At 36.4% G+C, this 22,213-nt stretch overlaps 3 protein-coding genes across 3 annotated transcripts; 1 reads left to right on the top strand and 2 right to left on the bottom strand.

Annotated features, from left to right (window-relative positions):
* Positions 1–4,648: 4,648 nt before the first annotated feature.
* LOC140035299 (glucan endo-1,3-beta-glucosidase 14-like) lies at positions 4,649–7,510 on the bottom strand. The gene is made up of 3 exons (XM_072075692.1): positions 6,992–7,510; positions 5,153–6,207; positions 4,649–5,042 (listed from the first exon to the last, which is right to left on the bottom strand). Exons 1-3 carry the CDS (start codon positions 7,053–7,055, stop codon positions 4,992–4,994), a joined length of 1,170 nt encoding a protein of 389 aa, XP_071931793.1. The 5' UTR covers positions 7,056–7,510; the 3' UTR covers positions 4,649–4,991.
* Positions 7,511–10,841: 3,331 nt separating this feature from the next.
* On the top strand, positions 10,842–14,081 carry LOC140035297 (biogenesis of lysosome-related organelles complex 1 subunit 1-like). Its single transcript, XM_072075689.1, has 4 exons — positions 10,842–11,040; positions 11,168–11,373; positions 13,003–13,101; positions 13,634–14,081. Exons 1-3 carry the CDS (start codon positions 10,938–10,940, stop codon positions 13,090–13,092), a joined length of 399 nt encoding a protein of 132 aa, XP_071931790.1. The 5' UTR covers positions 10,842–10,937; the 3' UTR covers positions 13,093–13,101; positions 13,634–14,081.
* A 1,790-nt stretch (positions 14,082–15,871) lies between these two features.
* LOC113705800 (probable calcium-binding protein CML48) lies at positions 15,872–20,885 on the bottom strand. The gene is made up of 5 exons (XM_027227708.2): positions 20,000–20,885; positions 18,768–18,814; positions 16,540–16,715; positions 16,406–16,424; positions 15,872–16,197 (listed from the first exon to the last, which is right to left on the bottom strand). Exons 1-5 carry the CDS (start codon positions 20,535–20,537, stop codon positions 16,090–16,092), a joined length of 888 nt encoding a protein of 295 aa, XP_027083509.2. The 5' UTR covers positions 20,538–20,885; the 3' UTR covers positions 15,872–16,089.
* Positions 20,886–22,213: the final 1,328 nt, after the last annotated feature.

The following is a 22,213-nucleotide window of genomic DNA, read 5'->3' as shown; positions in this document are numbered from 1 at the left end:
CGCAATTGACAGGTATTTATGTTTCTATTATTGGTAAAAATCACGGAATCAATTACAAGTATTACCTTAAAATCATAACATGAACATGTTTAGATATTGACTAAATTTTTATATAAATGTATATAATATCACCGTTAGATTACATTTTGTGATTACCAAAATGCGTTGATTACATTTTGTGATTATACCTACAACTAAGGTTGAAAGATGAACCCAATTACTTGATATTCGAATCGAGCTCGATTTAGTAAGAATTTATTCGAGTTTGGTTTGCCGATTAGTCAAGATAAGGATAAATAGCGTCTTATATTTAATAACATTCAAACTCGATAAAAGTCTCATTTAAATTTAGTTTATCAAATAAATAAGTTAAGTTTGAACAAAATTTCAAATTCATTAAAATAGTCAAACAAGTTTGAACATTAAAGTGTTGGGTTTGATTAGGTTTGTTTACATTCGTATCTGCAACCATAAAAGTTTTGAATATTCACTAAATTTTAGAATTAATCTTATATACACCGATAACATATATACGGTTAATTTTGGAGGAATGACAATTACGTAAATTTTAAATTTTAAATTCAATTTTTGCACATGTATCGTGGATCTAATAGTGATATTGTATATAAAGATTTACTCTAAATTTTATATTACTCGAGCAATGCAAAATCTTTGCAAAAATAGTGTCAACCTTGAGACCTTCCGAAAGAACAGCTTTGGATTTTGAGGAAAAACCATTCCCTCTCCACCCCTAACCTAAGGAGCTTCATTTGTAGTTAGCCTCATCTGTACATGTGAAAATTCACTATTATATGGCTATTAATTGCATTATGCGTCATATAGTGCTATCAAAACTTATATGTTTTTCTAAATGCCAAATTCCTTTTCATGCCTCAACTAATCTGTTTATAAAACTACAAATACTGAGAGGGCTTAAAACTATTGAGACATGAAATTCCTAATATTAGTTCCTACTACTTTTACCTGCTTCCTATGGGATTCTTTGCCAACCCCACCAAATTACTTGGAGATATAAAACCAAAGTACAGATGTACTAATATTATTGTTCCTTATATTTGTCGTCTGCTTTTCGGCCGCACCATTGAGAATGGGTACGGGATGCCGACATACGAAAATGCCCCTTGTCCTCTCGTAGGATTAAAATTACTGAGGATGACTCTAGACAAAAGGCCAACTTTTTGGAGAATGGGGCAAAATGTGCCTCCATTGCCCGTTGCTATGATTACTGGAAGAATTTCACTTCTATTATCATGAAAGTGTGTAATTATTGCGTGCACTATAGAAATTACTTTTTTTTTTTTCTATTTAATCTCTCAAGTCTAGATAAAACTAGTTTCAGGTGAATAAGGCTTAACTTCGGTGGTTAAAAACTATTAATAAGACCCAATTTAACTAATCGGGACGTTATTTTTTATTTTGAAGAAAGGAGATATTAATTAGGTGACCGTAAAATCTCTGATTTGACTCTTTTCCTTCCCGCTTATAAGGTTTAAAGTCAACCCTTAATCCCAAACAAAGAGTAATATTTCTAGCTTCTATCCCATAAAGATAAGTCCACTTTCATTTTCACACAAATTGAGAAGCGTAAGTTATTGCAGTTAATGCAATCATTTTTGTTTAGTACTTTTCTTATATGCCCCTGAATTACTACTAGTTTTATTGTTGCGTTTATTACTACTACTAGAATAATTGATGAATGAAGTAAATATTTGTTTAATATGAGTGTAGCAGGAAATGGGCTTATAATTTGTGAACGAGACAAATACAAATGAAAAGTGAATCTATTTTCATGAGACAAATTAAAGAGAGTACAAACATTATTTTTTTTAAAAAATTGAAGTATCATTTACATGGATTAATCTTATATATACTTTCAGTGTATACAGTATCACGGTTAATATATGACACACGTGCAAATTTTGAATTTAAAATTCAAAATTTATTCATTCATTCAACCGTGACCGTGTATGCACTGACAGTGTATATTACTTTTTTTTCATGCAAAAAGTCTTTTAGTTGGACTAAATTGCTTTTGGAATCAAATAATTGGCTTCTGGCTGAACCTAACAACCACTCCAACTAATAATTCAAGCCGGAGCCAGATCTTAATCCTTGCAAAGCAAATCCAAAATTTTGGAATTGGGTCTTGCTTGCTACACATTATTAGAGAAGTAGGACAAATTTGAGTAACATTATTTAATTGAGATGATTGCTCAAGATTAATCAGCTGCATGTAAACGGGTTTCAAAGCGTCACTCAAGTTCATGTCCCATTAAAATGCTTCAGATATTTTAATTCAATGTGTCACCTTCTTTTGACATTCAATTCGTATTTGGTGAAGTCTGGTGAGCAACAGAAAAGACATATGAACTACTGCAAGATAAAAATGCTTAACCGTTGAATCAGCACAGATGGAAACACAGATGCACAAAAATTTCTTGTCATGGTTTGGCCCCATGCAATCGAAGGAGCAGCACCACTGCATCACTATCATATTGCGTAGACAGTCAAGAATTGTAGCTAACAAAAGTTTGATTGCGTTAAATATCAAATCTCCATGTTGAATGTTCAGAATTTGTCTGTAAAAGATCACAAATCAGAGCCTTCTACATCATAGAATCGTAGAACAATTTAATACTGTACATGCTTGGATTAGTCGTAACAGTAACAGCAGGCCGATAATTTACAGTTCCCAATTCCCACTTCCAAGCGTATGATGATTAGATCAATTAATGTTATCCATCTCTATCAATCAATCAACTAATGGCCTGCCACAAATGAAAAAAGCAGCTGGTGTTCTATGTATACGAGTATGAAAGCTAGTTTCACACATGCATTTGTTTCTATAATTCACAACATGCAGAAGATATTCCACATTCTCGTTATGTCATGAACAGGCCATAAACATGTTCGACGAAAGAATCATCTTATTAACCATCCAGGTTGATCGGCATTTTTAGGCCACTTTTCTTGATAGAAGCAACAAATTTGAACAAACTCCAGGGCATCAGCCAACTGGGGAAGGTATGCAGTATTAGTTAAGCCTGCTGACATTGAAGAAAAATTTGTCCAAGTGCATTGGTCCATCTGCCACCCTTACCTTATTTTATAGTCATTGCTGATGTAGGATATGTAAAGTTGAAAATGCCTTTGATGTTGAAGCCCACAAAGCAGTTGTGTAACTTAAGCATCAATCTGATATTGATGCCCTAGGCTTTGGCATCAAAAGATTCCATCCCCACCAAATATAGGGCTTCTTGGAAGGTCTCTCAAGGAGCCCAGAAAAAAATATCCCAAAGGGAAATCATATCTAATCTGACCATGCATATCAAGAGCTAATAATAGTTGTGTTAGAAAAGCCTACAGCGATGAATGAGAAAATTGACTGCATATTGAGGCAAGGATTTATTGCTTGGAAGAAAACTACGACCACCCATTGAAAAGGTCAAGAAAAAGTATGCAAAAGATCAAGAAAAAGTATTCAGGGATGTAGAGTTGGAAATTGACATAGAGGGGTACAGCAGAGAGAGATTGCTAGTCGACATAAGAGTGATGCAATACATTCTCTTTACGAAATTAAAAACACAATAGGTAGACACAAAATGTCATTTTTCCGATGTGGGCTTGACGAAAACAGACATAAAGTTATGAACTTTCAGCTTTGGCGGTTTAGATTAAATATGTGCGGCGGTTGGAGAAAAGATAGAGACTCTCGAGGGCGGCTTCTTTTTGTGATAATTTCAGAAACCTCCCCTGAGTTTCTAATAATTTCACTGAGGTCCCTCAAAGTTTTAAAAATTATACTTACCTCCCTTATTCACCTAAAATGACAATACCGGCCTTAACAATTTAATAAAACTCCCTTGTTGAATATGCATATACAAAAAATGGTATTTATAGTCATTTTGATAGATAATTGCTTATCAAACAATGAATTTGATGGTGAAAACTTGACAATCTTTTCTTATATTTGTACTAAATATATTATTATTGCTTTAGAAAGTAATTGCATTCTACAAAGTGAGGGTATTTTGGGGTATTCATTTAAAATTTTGGCCAAATCTAAGCTTTGGATATCAAAAGCGTCAAATCAGGGGAAGGAAGTGTAAATTTTGGAATCTTAAGGGAGCCCAGTGAAATTGTTAGACACATCAGGGGAGGTTTATGAAATTATCCCTTTGATTTTTTCCTCCTAGAAGCCAATAATGACGAATATGGGAATTTCATCTCATAAGCATGATAGCAGGCAGAAGCAAGTGGATGGAGAGCCCCGCGTGAATGGTCCAGCGGCAGCGCCTCTCACCAGTGAACCTTGAGGTCACAAGTTCGAGTTTCCGCTTCGCTAGATTCCTCCGCGCACTTAATGTGTTCGGGCCGTGTTGGGGTGCTGGACTCGGGTCGCAGGAGATTAGTTGGACCCCGTAAGGATTGACCCGGACACCTCTGTGTCGACAAAAAAAAAAAAAAAAAAAAAAGTGGATGGAGACCTAATATTTCATGGTCCTATCTTCATTTAAAAAATGATGGTTGAAATATATGCAAGAGTTGGGTGTAACAGCCGACCTATACCACATCTTGACATTAATATCCGCTGTTGTAAAAAAATCCATTTCAGATAACAAATCAATGATAAAAATAAAGAGTCTATGACAGATCAATTGATGGATGTTCCCTCCTTACAAACTCCTAAAATTTTGGTATTGGTACAGTATGTACAGATATAGGGAATTTAAAAGACAAAACTGCTACCAAGTGCTATCAATTGCTATAGTTCTAGTCCTGCTTCCAGTTGAGCCACCTTGACTACTTATTACGATTAAGTTCCAAATGGATGGTCAAAGAATTCATGAACCGAGCAAAAGAATTGATCTTGTAAGTGGGTGGTAAACATCCCTGAGGTTCTGCCGAGGCTCCTCCTGTTCCCATTGCCTTTCTCTGGCTTTTAATTTGAGCGTCTCCCATTCTGAAGCTCATATTAAGAATGCTAATGCAATCAGCAGAAGAGAAAAACTGGAATAAACCTGCAAAACATCTCATATAAGTGTAAAAGTTAGGTCAGCATTCGTATGTGCATACATGAAGTGTGGGGCGCTATAGAAGAACAGATAAATGGTGGCAGGAGGATTCTTACGGTTTTCTGTTGACCAGAAGATGAATAATCGATATGGGGGAGATATCCCTGCTGTTGCTCCTGCAACTGCAACCCAATCCGATAAACTGGAGAACCATCTGGGTAAAGCAGGCCATAATTCCTCTCCGATGCTGGACCGGGCTTCAAATCCTCGTTGAAAAGTGCAAAAACATAGACATCAATTGGTATTGATGGATTTGCAGGGGTACCTTGGTTCTGTTCGATCCGTTGCAGCAAATTGCCATTATACAATGCAGCATTCTCGGGAGTAGCTCCTACCTCATCTGGGTCCCCCTTTGATGGCCACCCTGTTTCAGATATTTTAACTTGAACGTCCGTATGGCCCAGTGCTTTCATAGCTGAGTAAACGGCATCAATTTGTGCATATAACATGTTATCATAGTTTAAATTTGTAACTGGATCGCGAATTCCTGGATTTGGCTGGAATAGCACGTATTCCAGTGAGACTTGATCGGGGCTACCTTTGTACGCAAAGAAGGGATACGCGTTTATGAGGAATGGTGAATTTGTCTGAGAATGAAAACTGAGGATAGGCTGGATATATTCTGCAAGATCTTGTCGGAATGACCCTGAGGAAGGTGGGAAGGAGTTACCTAATATGCCTGTTGAATGAGCAGTTGTTACATAGACCTCTCGACTGAGCCCGAGATTATTAAGAGCATTGTTGACAGTTTGCATTGCAGGGAGGAGGTGAGATTTCATCTGGGTATCATTCCCAGTTAGGACCTCATTTCCGACAGTGATACAAGTGATCTTAGTCTGAGAAAGGTATGGTTGAACATGTTGCTGAATCCAGGTTTGAGCTTGACCAGGATCAGTCATTGCTTGAAGATTTTCATTCCCTAATCCAATGACAAAATCAACATTGGAATTGGAGAAGGCACTCAACACATTTGGATCTGCATCATATAGCTTCACCCTGCTTATATTGAGAGATCTAAGGAGAAGAGCAACCCGGGACGGTGAAGGTAGATTGTTGGCTATTTGGCCATAATTTATCCCAACTCCAAGGCTGAGCACGCCAACAGATAAATCTGAGCAAAAATTGAAGGCCATTGGTGAGTGTAAACGAAGAGGGTGATAAATGCTTGAGCTTATTCCCAAAGAAACAGAATAATAGTGATGACTATTAGCTTCAATATTCATAATCCTTCAAAATTTGGCAAAAGAGAAGATAGCTTCAACTGTTTTCTAGTTCATCTTATAGTATTAACTAACAGTGAAAATTCATAAGTACCAATACCAGGATAAACTTCCAGAACATAAACCAATCAGAGGACAAATAAAAATCAACAGGTCACATCATTCCTACGACGAAAACTCTGAAAAGAATCACAGAAACACGGTAGTAACAATAAATTCCTATTCTTTTGTGTCAAGAATCCAGGTCACCAATCCAATAGCAAGCATATCTTGAAGAATTTCAGAACATTATAGCTCAAATATGATAAAAGAATCATAAAACTCAAGGCCCTGCAACTTGAATGCTCAGATAATCAAACAAAAATTGAATCTTGAACATTCCAACTTCTTGCCACCGAAACCCAGCAAACCAAAATAAAGGAAAACAGAGAAAAACAAGAAAGCCCCACTTCAGGAAAGCTCCTCAGCTCGCAAAACCAGAAGAACTAGCTAGCTCAATTCCCCCAATCCAAAAGATCAGTAGCCAACTATTTTTTCACCTTGTTTTCCCCTTAACCAAATGGTTACGCACAACCAACCAAAACCCAGAAAAACCCACTTAAGAAGACTCGTAATATGATGAAAAATGAATTAGGAAAAAAAACAAGAGTAGAAAAGAGATGAAAGATGAAGGACCTGATAGGAGGGAGAAGAGAAGAACAAGAGCCCTGAAGCGGTTGAGGGACCTCAGGGAGGCCATTGCTGTAATGCCAGCCTAGCCAAACTTCAACCACGATGCCCTTTTAATGATGCCTCATGCCTTCCGATATTTATACGTACTATTTATTCTGTCACAGTATCCGTGTGGGACGAGGGGCCTGGACGGTGGTTGTCAGTGTGTGAAAGTAGCAACTGCACAACAGTACTAGTAAAACAAAAATTGTTTTCATCCTGTACTAAACACTTGCAACCATGATTGATTTTCACTTCAATAACGTTTCTATTCAGCAAGCGTTTCCAGGAAACTCTGATTCAGTTACCAAAGGCTGCACGCGACATGTTTTTCTTATTGCTTAAGGTGGAGTTTAGTTTCACCGACATTGGCTTGCAATTATTTCGTAAAAATCCTTTCTTTTAGTGCCACCTTCCTTCACTTTCTGCCGGGTGGAGGTAATGAAATATTTTTTGGGAAACTGGAAAAACGGAACCGTGTGTGTGACACAATGTGACTGTGTGTGGGGATGTGTAGCCCTGGCAGGTGTATCTATCTATCTTTCCTACTAGCTTTGATAGCTTGGACTTCTATTTTGGGGATCCGTGTTTTGAACTGAAACCTTTTTCGTTTACTCGATATGGTCAATGCCGTAGGACATTCAGGCACCAGGCCCTGGCTTGGAGTTCTGCAGAATTGGCACTTCCATGTGTTTCGTAGATAAGTCGGTATACGGTAAAACGCTATAATCTGTGTTTAATCTAACTCGGCTCGCTCCATCCTTTTTTTTCTTTTATGCGATAATTCTTTTTCTATCGGGGGTTTAATTCCTCGATCTACAACTTAAAAAGGATTTAAGTCGCTCCTTGATCGTATGAAATAAGATTTTCCTAATTATGGGTTTTCAAAATTATCGTTTGATCGAAAAGAATCGAGTACAAGACTATAACTAAATGTACCGCCCATTGAGATTTATTTTTTGGGGGTTTATGTTGAAAAACTACATTATAGCATTATTTTTATACAAAAAAATGTGATTAACAATCATGTCGAGAGAAAACTTTAGAAAATCCAAAAGAATTTTTTGCAGAAATGTAGCAATTCAAACAAGGCTGTAATTTCTTAACTACGTATTATAGAGAGTGATAGCAAATTTAACCAATATTTATTATGTAGAGAACTCTTATCCTACGGCGACAATAATATTTACAATCAAGACGGGTTGTGTTGAGGAGCAATGTGAGATAAAATTAATGTGATGTGTCCGCATGCATTATCTTTTAAATAAAAACTAGTAGTATTTGTTGAGGACAATCCTATGCAAATCACAAACGTAAGATGCAAAGTTGCTTGATTTTTCCTTCATTTCACCACGACAGTTGGATAGGGATCACAAAATAGATTCTTGAAAAAAAAAAAAAAGGATGACAAATAGATTCTTTAAAAAAAAAAAAAAGGATTAGAAATAGATTAATCTTAGTACGTAGAAATCGCCTTTTCTAATCTTTTTTTTTTTCACTTTCGATATGTTACTTCTAGTGCACGAGCATGAGGTTAATTTACACTTCACTTTTTGTAGATGTGCAAAAGATATAAAAAGAGATGGAATGCGATTAACAATATTCCTAATTTCAATGTAATGAATAAATTATCTCGTGACCCTCGCGAATCGCATGCAGGCAAGAGGAATCTCAATGCAAGGTGGACAAACACATCGTGATACTTTTCATTTATTCCAAAGCAATTTTGTTGGTAAAATCTAAAGGTCAAATGATAATAACCCTCGAGTTCGAATCTTTACTGGGACATCCGCCCGTCGTACAAGATTTGTCTTATGTGTCTTACCACTTCGTATGGTTGGCGGACTATTGCACGGCACGAAATTTACTCAGCGCGCACCTTCGGATAGTGACTGCAGGTTCCTTTGTCCAAAAAATAATAATAATAATAATAATAATAATAACCCTTCTTTCGTAAAATGACGATTAGCACATAGTTTTCACTTCAACCTAAGGTAGAGGATGCCAGAAAAAGGAAAACATATAGGAATGGATCCAGTTAACCTTTGTATGGAAAATAAATTGACTTGCAATGCCTTGTCTGACAATAAGAATTTTGAAAAACTAGGTGGTTAGGTTTGTATGATATTATCATAAGGAAGTTCCTAGTCTATTCCATTGCAGTTAAAATAAATGAATGTTATGGTGAAGAAATGTTTTGTTCTCATATATATATATTTAAAATCAAACGGAACTCCTACTCCTACTCTAACCTATATATATTAGGGAGAGTTCGATTGAGCCATGTTCCCATATGCAGTGCTTCAATCAATTTAAAGAAAGTCACATCACACATCTGCCAAATTCAGCAAATACAAAATTAACTGAGGTGTAACTTTAATCATATTAACTAACCGTATAAGTTAATCTTTAACTGTATTAACTAAAGGTGTAAGTTAATCTATCTCTAGCGTGAATACTACTAAAAACTGCAAGTTGACCACTTGTGATTAGTTGGTGAAAGCATTTCCTCATCCTTTTATCAAAACAAATGGGAAATTAGTTTTGCATAAACGCATATCTTTCAGCGCCCAGACAAGACACATGATTTTCCCTTTTTTTTTTTTTGATAAAACAAAAAAATTTATTAATGAAATTGTCGAATATTGTCCAGTACGATTTGCTTGACAAGACGCATAATTATTTTTTTCTTACGTAGCATGCAAATATCCCAAAGTCGGTTATGCAATTCATCACACTTTTCATAATATGTTTCATGAAATAAATGATGGATTTGCAAGAGGGGCACCAAATGTCATGCATGTGTGTTCATTATCTAGTGATCATTAGTGCTTTAGACCCCAGTAAAAATTATTATTTACTTAACATCCAACATCAAATCCATAATTTCAATTTGCGCTAACAAACAACAAATGTCCCCAACTTTTTGTTTCTTTCTCTAATTCATGATGTTTTTACCTCAATTGATAAGATGGTGGACCTTGTGGTTCACTATGGGCTGCATAATTGATGCGTTGCACCTAAGTAACTTTGACACATGATCAAAGACCATTTTGGGGTAGGATCTTTTACTCTCTTAGTCATTCTTCTAGATGCTAATTATCATGATCTTACTTTTGCCTTAGTGCGAAACCTTTTCTCCAAGATTTGTCATCTTGCCCCTACCACATCAATAGGTTATTTTCATTAACTCAGATTGGATTGGAAAGCAAATCCAAGCTTCTATCACGTACATGAGACAATCAACGATCAACTTTCATAAGATACATGAATCTATGCAATATTTAGTTTATATACAATTTTACATATACAATTAATTCATCAACGACAAGAAAAAAAATTATTGTTTTTTTTTTTATTTTGCAGGCACATTGAAACTAGGTAGTACTCGTGGAGCTAATAAACGAATCAAACAATTCAATTCCCTATGTGACTTCAATCTTGTATTTCAAATAATATATCGCTTGCATCATAAACACATTTCCCAACTCACATTTTTATATTCTCAATTACCTTTTTATCTCACATACATCACATCACCAAGTAATTATTTCGAATAATACTCTATCCAAACAAATGAAAAGCTAGTACAAAAAAGCATTTTATATTTTGACTCAAACCTAGTTTAACATATAGAAAGAGTATTAATTAGTCGAGTTATTCAAGCTTAAAATTTCATATGAATTCCAACTTATAAAAACTTAATGGCTCAAAATGTAATAATATTCACAAGTTAGACTCCAACACAATTTTTTTATATATTTTTTAATCTGCTACAATTATAATTTTAATCTCGTTAAAAACAAATCAAAACTTTTGTAATAATATATTAACACCCCCACAAAATGGGAAAGTGCATCAGAAATTGAAGCTGAATAAGGCTGCAACTGTATGCCCTTTACTTCTGGAGATGGATCGATCAAAACAGCCAGAAGTTGGAGGTTTAGAAGCTTCATTACTTCAACTGATGCATGCTCACAATCAATCATCAATCCAACTCCGGGAACATACAGGTCAACCCATTTGATTGCCCTGTCCAATCCTATTTTTTTATCCCTTAAAAGAAATTTCTGGGATTTTGACCATATATTTGAATTAAGTAGTATTTTTATTCAGCTGGGTTGTTGTAATTTTTTACAGACAAGGCAAAGAAAGATGCAATTGAAATTGCCAAAAGAGTTTCTGCGCTTTTAGTTGATTCGGTTGATGGAGGTGTTCAAGAAGCCTTTATCACGGAGAAAAGGATAGAAATGGAAATTCGAGCATTGGCAGCTGCTATTGTCCAATTTGGGAAGCAGACTGATCAGTGGCTAGCAGCTTCTCATGCTATCAATACAGCAATCAAGGTTGAGAAGCTTTTTTTTTTTCAATTGATCGTCTGTTTTGATATATAAACCTAAAAGTTGACATGGTTGAGGCAATGGTTACCAACAGAGTAATGCAAGTTTAATTATTTACTTGATATGTCAGTTATTTGTGTGATTATGTGCTAGCCCTTAACCATTTTGGTATTAAAGGAGAAGAAAACTGGGGGTTTATTTAAATGTATTGCATTAAATTCGGTTACTGCGATATTTAAATGACCAATATACAATAGTTTGCGTTGTTATTTTTTTCCTCTTTTTTTTTTTACCCCGAAATTTTCTTTGCACATCTTTTTTTGGGTGAAGTACCACGAGTTTTTGGTATTCACATGAAAAAAGTGGGGAGTGGTAGAAGCTTTCTAGCTGAGCTTTGGTGATCTTGCGGAGAGAGCACAGGAAGAGCTGAGAAAGGGCCTAAAGGCAGACGAATGGAAATAGTTTATGTGAGGTCTGAACCACGTGCCAACTACATCACATTTAATGTGGATGGGGCAGCTTCTGGCAACCCCGGATTTGTGGGAGTGGGGGGGCTGATAAGGAATGAACTTGGTGTCTTTCTGAGGGGCTTTTGTACAAACCTGGGAATCACTACTAATGTATAAGCTCAACTCAGGTATTCTGTGTGAATTGGAATTTGCTTAGGCTGAGGGATACAGGAAAGCAGAGGTAGAATCTGATTCTCTCACCAGCATTGGCTTGGTTAAAGAGGTTACAAAGGACAATGTACAGTTGAACCTAATTGGAGAAATCAGACAATGGCTTCAGAAGGATTGAGATTGTAGATTGCTACATACTGGAGACAAGGGAGCTTTGTGGCAGGTGGTCTAGCAAAGCTCTGGAATGAGGATTGCACAAGTTTGGGGATTCACCAGAACAGATTAGGAAATTGTTGAGTGACAATGTTGCATGGATGTCTACCCTGCATTTAATCACATTGTAATGGGCCGTTAGGCCCTCTAAAGAACCCCCCCCCCCCTTCTCTCTCTCCCAACAAAAAAAAAAGAAGCTTTGATGATCTATGTGCAAGATCATAGGTCATAGGCATTTTTGGAGACCTATAGTTGAAAGTTTACACAGATGATTTTCGAACGTGAAGTTTTTCTTTGTTTGAGGCTTGCTGAATAATGACTGGTTGGTTATTACCTGCAGTTGTTTCCTGGGATGCTTATTATTGATGGATGATTGTGTAGAAGTGGGAATGAGAAATTATTGAATCTAAAACGTTGTTGGTGTGTAGTTTCTTCTTTTTTAAGATTATGCTAGATGCTAAGCATTCCCAGCACTTAATTCTGCTTCATTATGGCCAGCAACAAAAGGTTAAGAAAGAAAAAAGGAAAAAGAAGTGTGATGCTCAATTCTGGTTTTATGCCTTCATCCCTAGGGATACAGGATACACTGGGTCACCTTGATTGCCAAGAAAATTAGGAATTTGTATTACCTAAAATTTTTATTTAGCTGTGATACTTATTCAGCCTCATGACCAGCTATTTCACTACATTACTGCTATTGTCCTGGACTTGTAATTATTTAATTTTTTTTTTCATTGTGAAGATTTTATATTTTAAAACCTGGACTTTCTTTTGATCTGATTGTCTTTGTTTTGCATGACAGGAAATTGGAGACTTTGAGAACTGGATGAAGACAATGGAATTTGACTGTAAAAGCATTAGTGCTGCAATCTACAACATTCACCAATCATGAGATCACGAGGTGAGCTACCTATACCACCATTTATGATGCTTTTGTAGTTCTGTGTATTTCCTTTTTGTGTGGGGGCGTACTCTTTTCTTGGAATATCTTAATGTATGAAATTTTCCCAAATGAAACTTCCTGGTTTTAGAATCTACTTGTATTATCTTGGCATATGTCATAAATCCGGTAGTTCAAAATTATAACACTAATAATTGACTTGTAATCATAAATTATCCTGTCCTTCAACCCTGGGAAAGAAAATAAGAACAGGAACTTACGCTTGGCGTTCAAAACCTTTTTACATTTCCATCACCACTTTAATTGAAGACAACAGTTATCCAAGACAGCAATTATCATGTTTGATTAGATGCTATGTTTTGATGGGTCTGAATCTGAATCAGCTGTTAATAGCTTAACGTCAATCCCAGTGCAAAAATTCTCCATTTCTACCGAACATATCTGCTATCAGATTTATGGTTAGCTTTCCGCATATTATCTTAGTCAAGGGGAACTTTACTGAAGATTTTGTTCATGTAATTGCTTTTTCCAGGTGGACTTTTGACTGAATGCAATGACTTTGGCAAAGCAAAATGAACATCATCCTTCTGCCACAGCAAAGTGTTAGCGTCAGTTTCTATGCACTTCTAGTACTTTGCATGATGAGCCATTTAAATCAGCAAAGATTTCGAGAGATTCTTACTATTGCCTGCCAAGTTTGTTGAAGCTGTTGCCTGATGGTGGGATAATCTCAATCTCTGGAGCAAGAGTGGCTTCCTGGAAAGCATCGGATCTACTTATTCCTGCTTTTTTGGGGTTTGCATAGTTGATGATTGCAAAGGATCACTTAGTTCCAGAATCGTTCATCTGATGGGATCACTTTATTCCTGCGTTGATATTCATGTTTACCTATAGATTAGTTTTCGGGTTTATTATAGGCAAAAACATTTTGGCTTATTATCTGCATTTCATCCTTCAATGAGAGTCTTATTTCTAGTCAATACTCTTACTATTAGTGTCTTTTCTTTCAAGATGCCAAGACTGGATTTTTACTGTGAACCTTGCTTTCGTGGTTTTGTTTAGTAGTTCAGAGACATGAAGAATCTCCTCCAGAGGAAGAGGTGCCTCATTTAAGCGTTCCCAACTTCAAAAGATCTGACATGCTATTTACTTTCAAGAACCAAGTGGCCAGAGTATCTGATCGTAATAGCCATGGTATACATGGACACGGTAGTTGTCTAGCACTTTCTGTTCAGTCCTCCAATTCATTTATAAAAACATCAGCCGCTTTGAGTTCTGGCTTTATTGAAGAAGGGTCAGACAGAATTTTGACAAAAAATCAGATGATTATAGACTACAAAACAATATCACAAGATTCTTTGTCGTGTTCAAATATCCCAAGTATTACGCGTCAATACAATCAGTTAACAAACACTTGATGTAGGAAATATGGTGCCTAATAAATTAGCAAAACAAAAATTGTTGCGAGCGAGAGGATTCACTGGAAGAAGAAAAATGGTTACATGTATGTAATTCGGCATCTTATTGCAACAGGCACCTTTCAATTCCTTGCAAGTCTTGTTAGGATTTTGATGCTCATGATAAGGTACTTTCATGATGGATTGTAGCCACCTTTTTAAATTTATCATGTGCGGCCCTTGATGCTATGCATGTGAGCATAACCATTATTGTCTCTCTCTTTTTTTTTTTTTTTTTCAAAGGCGATAACTGTTGTATAACCTAATTTATTCTACACTAGAGGAAGGGGACGGACCTAAGAAAGCTCAGGGTAATCCGGAGAGGACTGAACCACCACCGAACCAAACGGGTGCGTAGTGCACCCGCTTGAATTTTTTTAAGTAGTATGACAATTGGTGGGAGGCAAGAGTTAATGCTTTGGTGGTGGCCACCAGCCTTTAGACTGGTGGTTGCATAACCATTATTGTCACCTGGGCTGTTTTTGGTGCAGACCTGGAACGTCTGGTATTTGTTTAGAGGAACATGTGAACTTGTCTTGCCCGGGGGTTTGGTAGTAAATTGCCTCGTCCATCCATGTTCCCTCCTCCCCACAAACATCGAAAAGGACAGGCTCAAGCCCGCAGAACTGAAACAAAAACATAAACACTCTCTCTACACCTTAGTCATAGGAATTGGGCAAAGATCTAATCATCCATCTTTCTGTTTGCTTCCCACAGTATTCACACAGCATCATGACAATGAGAAGGCCATGATCCACAAGCTTCACAACCTACTCGGAAGTTTACGAGTGTCCAAGGTCCAAACAAAACGTTCCCAAAACAAAATTCTGCCAATTGGAGCATAATAAAGCATGATTGATTCTGCATAAGGGTACCCGACAATGCTAGCTTTGCCTGATCTGGCTGTGCTCGGACATTAACCATTCATGTCTAAACCCAAGTTGAAAACTCTCAAGAATATCTTGTACAAGTTCGTATGTACTAAATTGAACCAATTGGAGTCTAATTTACTTTCCAAGTAGTGAAAGTCTATGACTCTGCATTGAAAATTGATCTTCATCTATTCCATGTTCCGAAGAGAGAGAAAAAACATCAATACACTGGGGTCACAAACAAAAAAAATTTCAAATGGCCCTTCCCTCCTTGCAATCAACCAGAGTTTGAACCATTTCTGTCAGAGCATGGCAATATGGTCTTCATCTCTCTTCACCTTAGCTGGAAAGCAATTTGCTGATGCTCACTAGATCAAGCACGCACGAGAGAATGGTTGGGGGGAAAATCAATTTGAAGTTCAGACTTGCCAATTACTAGGCTTGCTAGAAAATTTGTCTCATACATAAATAAAATCTCGATTCTATCGAATCTCGAAAAACCAGTCAAACATGACAATAGAAAAACTCTGTACACAAAGATATACATCCCTTCCATGTCTCCTGAACATTTCACGCACCTCACCCTAACGATGTACAGTTTCACCTCAAACAACAGACAACAAATCAAGAATTGATAAAGATTGTTGATAGCAAGGTAGCTAGTACGATACAAGAAAAGGTATGATCATACTCATAAACGAATCATAGGTCATTGTAGCTGATCCAGTATAACGTGGATCCTTCTCCTTGAACTTTTCAGTCAAACCCTGTATTTATAACATGTGTAAGAATCAAGTCTCATAGAAAGGGACATCAATATACTAATAACTTTGAACTTGCAGAAAGAGTGTAAGATTGCAGATTCTAACAAAATTTCCCCCTGTTTCAGCCAACATTATTAAAAACTCTCACAGGACAAAAAGATTCCAACCGTGAAACAAAAGCGCATAAGAGAATTTGAATTTAGTTTCTTACCTTCACAATCATCCCACATCTGCACAAAAGAAAAGAAAAGGACTGAGATAAGAATATATCAAACCATGCTATTCAACAGCCAACAAAAAGCAGAAGACAAAAAGTTCATATACCAAAGGAGGAGGAAGCCTTACTCAACAAAACTGTCAAAACTCAGCTCAACTCTTCTGCCATTTCCTTCTTCGTATCTGGAAATGAGAACTTGGAATACAGAAGGTGGTACTGCATAGCCTATACCATTGAGAGCATCTCTTAGTTCTGTTGCATCAATTTTCCCACTTCGATCTCTATCAAACCTCTCAAATATGGCCTGCAGTAAAGAGTGAAAGAGTTATTCCAATAGAATATTATAGCTTGAAACAAAATATTGTAATAAAATTGAACACCAAAAACTGACTAGTTGAACAATTTTAAGCGGGGAAGAAAGTAAGACTGGAAAGAAAGCAAAATATTAGTTGCCTTTAAGATCGAACAGAAGCAGTTTACCCATTACCAAAGAAACATATTTACCACGAGAGAGTTTTCTGCTCAAATCTATTACCATAACACAGGCATATCCTCCACTTGTACAGAAGTTTACTTTCCCTTCCATCCAAAATCGAAGAGAGTGTAGCATGCCTTTTGTAAGATATGCACCCAACAATGTGTTTGGATTAAGAAATAATCCAAAAACAGACACTAAGCAAATTGTTTTCTTCACGGTGTCTTGCATCTGCTAAGCAGCATTTAAAGTAGCACCAAAATCTAAGAAGGTAAGAGATACTCTATTCTACCTGAATCAGAGTTTATACCTGAAACAGAGTTTATACTTAATTTTTTAGTTATGCTATTATATGCACATCCCCATGATGGAAAGTTTTAGTAACTAAACATTGCACCTTTCTCAACAAGTTACACACCTAACAGGGCAGTAGCATAGAATGTTGGGCCTCTTCTTCCTCAGATATAAGATAACAACACATGCATATCTTGCTAATTTCCTTCTTAAACTATGTTCTTCAAGTATTTCGCAATGTTTGGGCCAAATCAAACTAAACCATGAATTTTTAAATATAGTAGGTGTTTTTCCATACAAAATCAGAAATAACTTGTTAAACAGACAGGATTGTCATCCCAAGACAATGCAAAACTATGCAAGAATTCAGGAAAAGATATGAGCAGAGGTTGACGAAAATGGTTAAACATAAGGGGAACAAAAAAAGAAAAAGAAGAAACTCTTTAGGCCCCAATGTCTTCCCTTTTCTTAAAGGTAAGAAATATGTTATTACCATTAACTACTATTAAGAAATATGATCCCAAGAATCAACTGGGACTGAAAAAATTTAAAAGACTTCCTGCTGTGCAAATGGACCACTCCCAATTATGGCAGGAATTTCCTCATTTACCTCTTTTCTTAAGAATATGAATCACAACCCCTGATGCCATTAACCCATTCCTTGAGAGATTTATATGCTACCCCACGTTAGAAGAGTTCCAACCATGCTTTTGGCTATGACAGCAAAGAAAATTTATGCCTCACAACTATGTTTATAGAAGCATGTTAGTGTCAGACCGCTCTTCTAAAAGACAAATAGATTTAAAAACATACCACGCAATTTTCCCTCTTACTGCTCTTAAGGACCACAAGCATTAAATATAATGAATATGAATTTGTAAGTAGTGCTTTACAGAAGAAAAAGCACATAGCCATGTCAGTAAAGCAATTCTCCTCTTATTGTGTGCGTTTGACTGTTCATCTCTCTATCCAGGTCCGTTGTGTGATTAATTCAGGATAAACAGTTAATGAACTCCAAATTTAAATAAACAGGAAACTATATTGTGGTTTGGCTTACCATCTATCTCATGTATATAAAACTAGAAGATGGTAGAAAACTGGAGCATTACTTGCCATTCTATAGCTCAGTACATCTGCACTTGGTCTAATGAAGTCAAAATGACCTCTTTACACCATGTGCTATAGGTAGTTCAGAGTGAACAATATGCTTCACAGTTAATGTCATGGCCTACTGAATTTTAATCACACAGCATATCCTAGATAAAAATATATGTGCACGAGTAGAATTTACAGCCAATCATTTGATGATGCACTATATTTTGATTCTTTAGTATTTGAAAAGATGATGACCTGAAGATTTCAAGCACCAAAAATCAGGAAGTTATCTTGTATCTCATAGATGACATTGCAAACCAACAAAGAAAGTACCCTATAATTCATCTCAAGATGCATATATAGACACAACAAATATCCAATTTCCATCCTTCCTCCCAAAAAGAAACAATAAACAAACGAGCAATAGCAGAATAAACCAAATAATAGGGGAACAAAGAAGGAAATGTAACAAAGAATCAAAAGATCACTCACTCGCCATTGACCAAGACAACTCCATAAAGCAGAAAACTCCTTGGGCCCTGTGATTTCAAAACCAAGAATAAGCAACACAAGTAACCATAACCATTATCCAAAGTTATAGGAGTCGGTAAATAACTTGAAAGATAGCAAAAATGTTGTTTGTAGTCTTTTGGATGAGAGAGAATGGGAAAGGGGAATGGAGTTGAAATTAGACATCCATAAATTCACAAGTCAATGGGATTTTCCAAATAAAGCAAATTCAACCTACTGCATGCGTTACACTTCCAGAGCCAGTGAAACATATCAACAGCTCTTATCGTTCTCAAGTCCGCCATTGGACACAGAAAATTTTTATGGAGTCAAAAAAGACCACCACTTAAATCCTTTTACTTCAGTATTTTAAGTTTCTGATTCATAATCCTAAATATACCATCTCCGCATAAGAAATTTCTTCTGCATAGTAAATCGCCACTTTCCAGAACCAGAGCAAAATCCTAGTCATTAAGTGCAGACGAGTATCCCACATCAAATCAAATAAAGCCTCACATTTTTTCTCAGCTTTAACACACATCACACTCCCCCTACTCTTTCCTCATTTCTTCACTTCTTCTCCTTCTCATCTCCCACACTAGTAACAGTAGCCACAATTTGAAACAACGCTCTCAGAGATGTCAAGAATAACCTCTACAAACTACAATTTTATCAATTCAGGATGAAAAATATACTAGCTCACTAACCTACATAGGAAAAGCATCTTGTTTACCAACTCATTAGCACATTGAATCCCATTACCTTTTCTCTCTCATAAAGCAGCATCATCCAACCATAAAACCACACAGAACGAGTACCAGAAAAATTGAAAAAAAAAAAAACGAAATTATGCAGCCTAGTATTGGATATCCTAAATCTTCCAAAATATATCTAGCTCCTCAAATGTTAAATGCTACATAAAAGGTGCATCTTGCATTGGGATAAAGCATCATGGAGTATCGCATTAAAGAAAGGGATTCACTTAATATTCTGGTCTTTGATCTTTCAATTGTAATGTATTCACAAGCACCAAGGAAAAAAAGTATCAGTCAGAATCAAATGAAAGAAATAAAACCAAAAAAGATCACTTTTTTTTTTTACTCTGTAAACTTTGAATAACCACAATAAAAAGAATATTCTCTGGAGGGTAATAGCATAATATAAAAGAAACCCAGAAAAGACTCCATTGAAAAAGCGTTGACCAGAATATTTACCGATTCTGAGAGCAGAATCAGAAGGGTTCTTGAAGAGAAAGATTAGTAAACGGATAGTCCGCATGCTGAACCTTTGATAGCCCGAAGAAAGAGCTTGTCGGAGCTCCGATTCCTCAATGAACCCACTGCCATCCCTATCCACCATCTGGAAGGTCCGAATCACACCCGGGTCGGTCCCAGGTGGAAAGGAAGCATTGTAGTTATAGCTCTGATACTGCTGCTGCTGCTGGGGCTGGGGAGGAGGATAACCATACCCGTAGCCAGGATACGAATGAGATGAATGACCTGACCCATAATTGCTGCTCAAGCTGCCGGTCGGTGTAAGCGTCGGGTACTGACTCTGGTGATAAGTGTGACCCGCATAGGAGGAAGAGGAAGAGGAGGAGGCGGGAGGACGGTAATACTGGTCTTGAGAAGAACGAGAGGGGTAATACGGGTGGGCCAACCTGGGTTCCTGATTCGGGTCGGGCACGGGTGGGGCGGAGGGTGAGTAGGCAGCTCGGTGGCTGTCTAAAGATGATGATGATGATGAGTCCATTTGAGTGCGTGTTTCTTGTGGTGTGCTGGTGTGTGTGGCGTGTTTGCTTCTTCAGCTGGGAAATGAGAATGGTGATGATGATGAGTACATTTGAGTGCGTGTTTCTTGTGGTGTGCTGGTGTGTGTGGCGTGTTTGCTTCTTCAGCTGGGAAATGAGAATGAAATACTACTAGTAATTGCAAACTGAGCGATTAAAATACTTAATTCATAAGTACCTTAATCTGGTAGTATATAACTAATTCACTCGTTGAATTTTAGACGAAGCAAAGTCCAAATTTCGACAGGAGACGAGAGAAGTTTGGTGTACTGGTACCGGTGGCGGTGGTTGCCCATCCGATTGATTCGCCTGGTTTCATGTGGTGGGGGTTAAATCCCAATTTACTCTCAGAAGAAAACTAACCATCTTCATTGTCTCACCACTTAACACCGCCTTATGGTGCAATGGAAACTAATCAAATCGAGCAATCTAGTTTGATTATGTTAATGAGTTTAAAATTTTGTTTAAATTTGACTTATTTATTTGTCAAATTGAGTTTAAACAAACTTTTTTATCGAATTTGAATGTTTTTTAATATAAAGCAATATACTCTCGAAAGAAAACCTAATCATCTTCATTGTCTCACCACTTACCGCGCACCTAGCGGTGCAATGGAAACTAATCAAATCAAATAACCTAGTTTGATTATTTTAACTATTTTAAAATTTTGCTCAAATTTGACTTGTTTATTTGTCAAATCGAGTTTGAACAAACTTTTTTGTCGAATTTGAATGTAATTGAACATAAAGTGCACTCTTCAAGTTAAGTTTAGCTTAACTAATTGGCGAACCAAACTAAAACGAACATTTAGTTATTTGAAAATCAAGTAACTTGATTCATTTTTCAGCCCTACCACCACTATATGTTAGTGTATTTTAATTAAATCTTAAATTTTTCTTATCCAAATATTTACAATGAGTTATAATATAATTTATTTGGGAGTTATGGAAATTATAATGTTGGGAGTTACAATACATTTTGAATAGAGTTATTATACAATTATTTGAATAGGAGTTACAAATGAATTTTTTAATCAAATGAAGAATTTTTTGAGTCATTATAAACCATTCAAATATGAATCAATTTTTAGGTTACAAATTCTACAAATTAACTGCAATTTAATATGAAAAAAACCTTTATATGTTGAACTTGGACATTCAACCTATTTTCTAAAGTTTTTGTAGCCTATAAATAGTGAAATTCTTTAGAGAATTTCTTACACACTTCTCTCAATAAAAGATTATTCTAAATACTATTTTTTCCTTACACTCATTTCTTTCTCCCTGATTTTAATTTTCTTTAGACAAAGTAAGGTACTAGGAAGCTTTTGCTTCTCTTGATCGTGTAGATCAGAGGGAAGCAACAATCAAAGAGTTGACCTGTTGTATCTTCTAGGCGGCGCATTAGATCTTCTGCATTAGTTGAAAAAATACCATAAAGGCACGTATCGTCTTAAAGAGAGTGTTCTATGCGCCTCAACCTTACCAAACTTCTTAGTAGCTATCAAATCCAATGTGGTTAGCTTGAAAATCAGAAGTTGTTCGTGTACTATCCACCAACGACACACAAAGAAATAGCCAAAAAAGTATGGATTAATCCAATGTGGTTAGTTTGAAAATTAGAAGTTGTTCGTGTACTC

Source organism: Coffea arabica, chromosome 1c, assembly GCF_036785885.1.
Source record: "Coffea arabica cultivar ET-39 chromosome 1c, Coffea Arabica ET-39 HiFi, whole genome shotgun sequence".
In the NCBI taxonomy this organism is placed as follows: Eukaryota; Viridiplantae; Streptophyta; class Magnoliopsida; order Gentianales; family Rubiaceae; genus Coffea; species Coffea arabica.
This window is presented reverse-complemented; position numbering and strand designations above follow the sequence as displayed.

Bases quoted from the DNA above. Each gene is read 5' to 3' on its own strand.
- LOC140035299 (XM_072075692.1), bottom strand. From the start codon at position 7,055: ATGGCCTCCCTGAGGTCCCTCAACCGCTTCAGGGCTCTTGTTCTTCTC. The intron at 6,208-6,991 runs GTCCTTCATCTT...ATTTTTGCTCAG, and splicing joins TCTCTTCTCCCTCCTATCAG to ATTTATCTGTTGGCGTGCTC. The intron at 5,043-5,152 runs GTAAGAATCCTC...GATGTTTTGCAG, and splicing joins CTTCTGGTCAACAGAAAACC to GTTTATTCCAGTTTTTCTCT.
- LOC140035297 (XM_072075689.1), top strand. From the start codon at position 10,938: ATGGATCGATCAAAACAGCCAGAAGTTGGAGGTTTAGAAGCTTCATTA. The intron at 11,041-11,167 runs GTCAACCCATTT...AATTTTTTACAG, and splicing joins CCAACTCCGGGAACATACAG to ACAAGGCAAAGAAAGATGCA. The intron at 11,374-13,002 runs GTTGAGAAGCTT...TTTGCATGACAG, and splicing joins CTATCAATACAGCAATCAAG to GAAATTGGAGACTTTGAGAA.
- LOC113705800 (XM_027227708.2), bottom strand. From the start codon at position 20,537: ATGGACTCATCATCATCATCATCTTTAGACAGCCACCGAGCTGCCTAC. The intron at 18,815-19,999 runs GTAAATATTCTG...TTGAAATCACAG, and splicing joins TGATTCTGCTCTCAGAATCG to GGCCCAAGGAGTTTTCTGCT. The intron at 16,716-18,767 runs GTGAGTGATCTT...TCTTTACTGCAG, and splicing joins GTTGTCTTGGTCAATGGCGA to GCCATATTTGAGAGGTTTGA.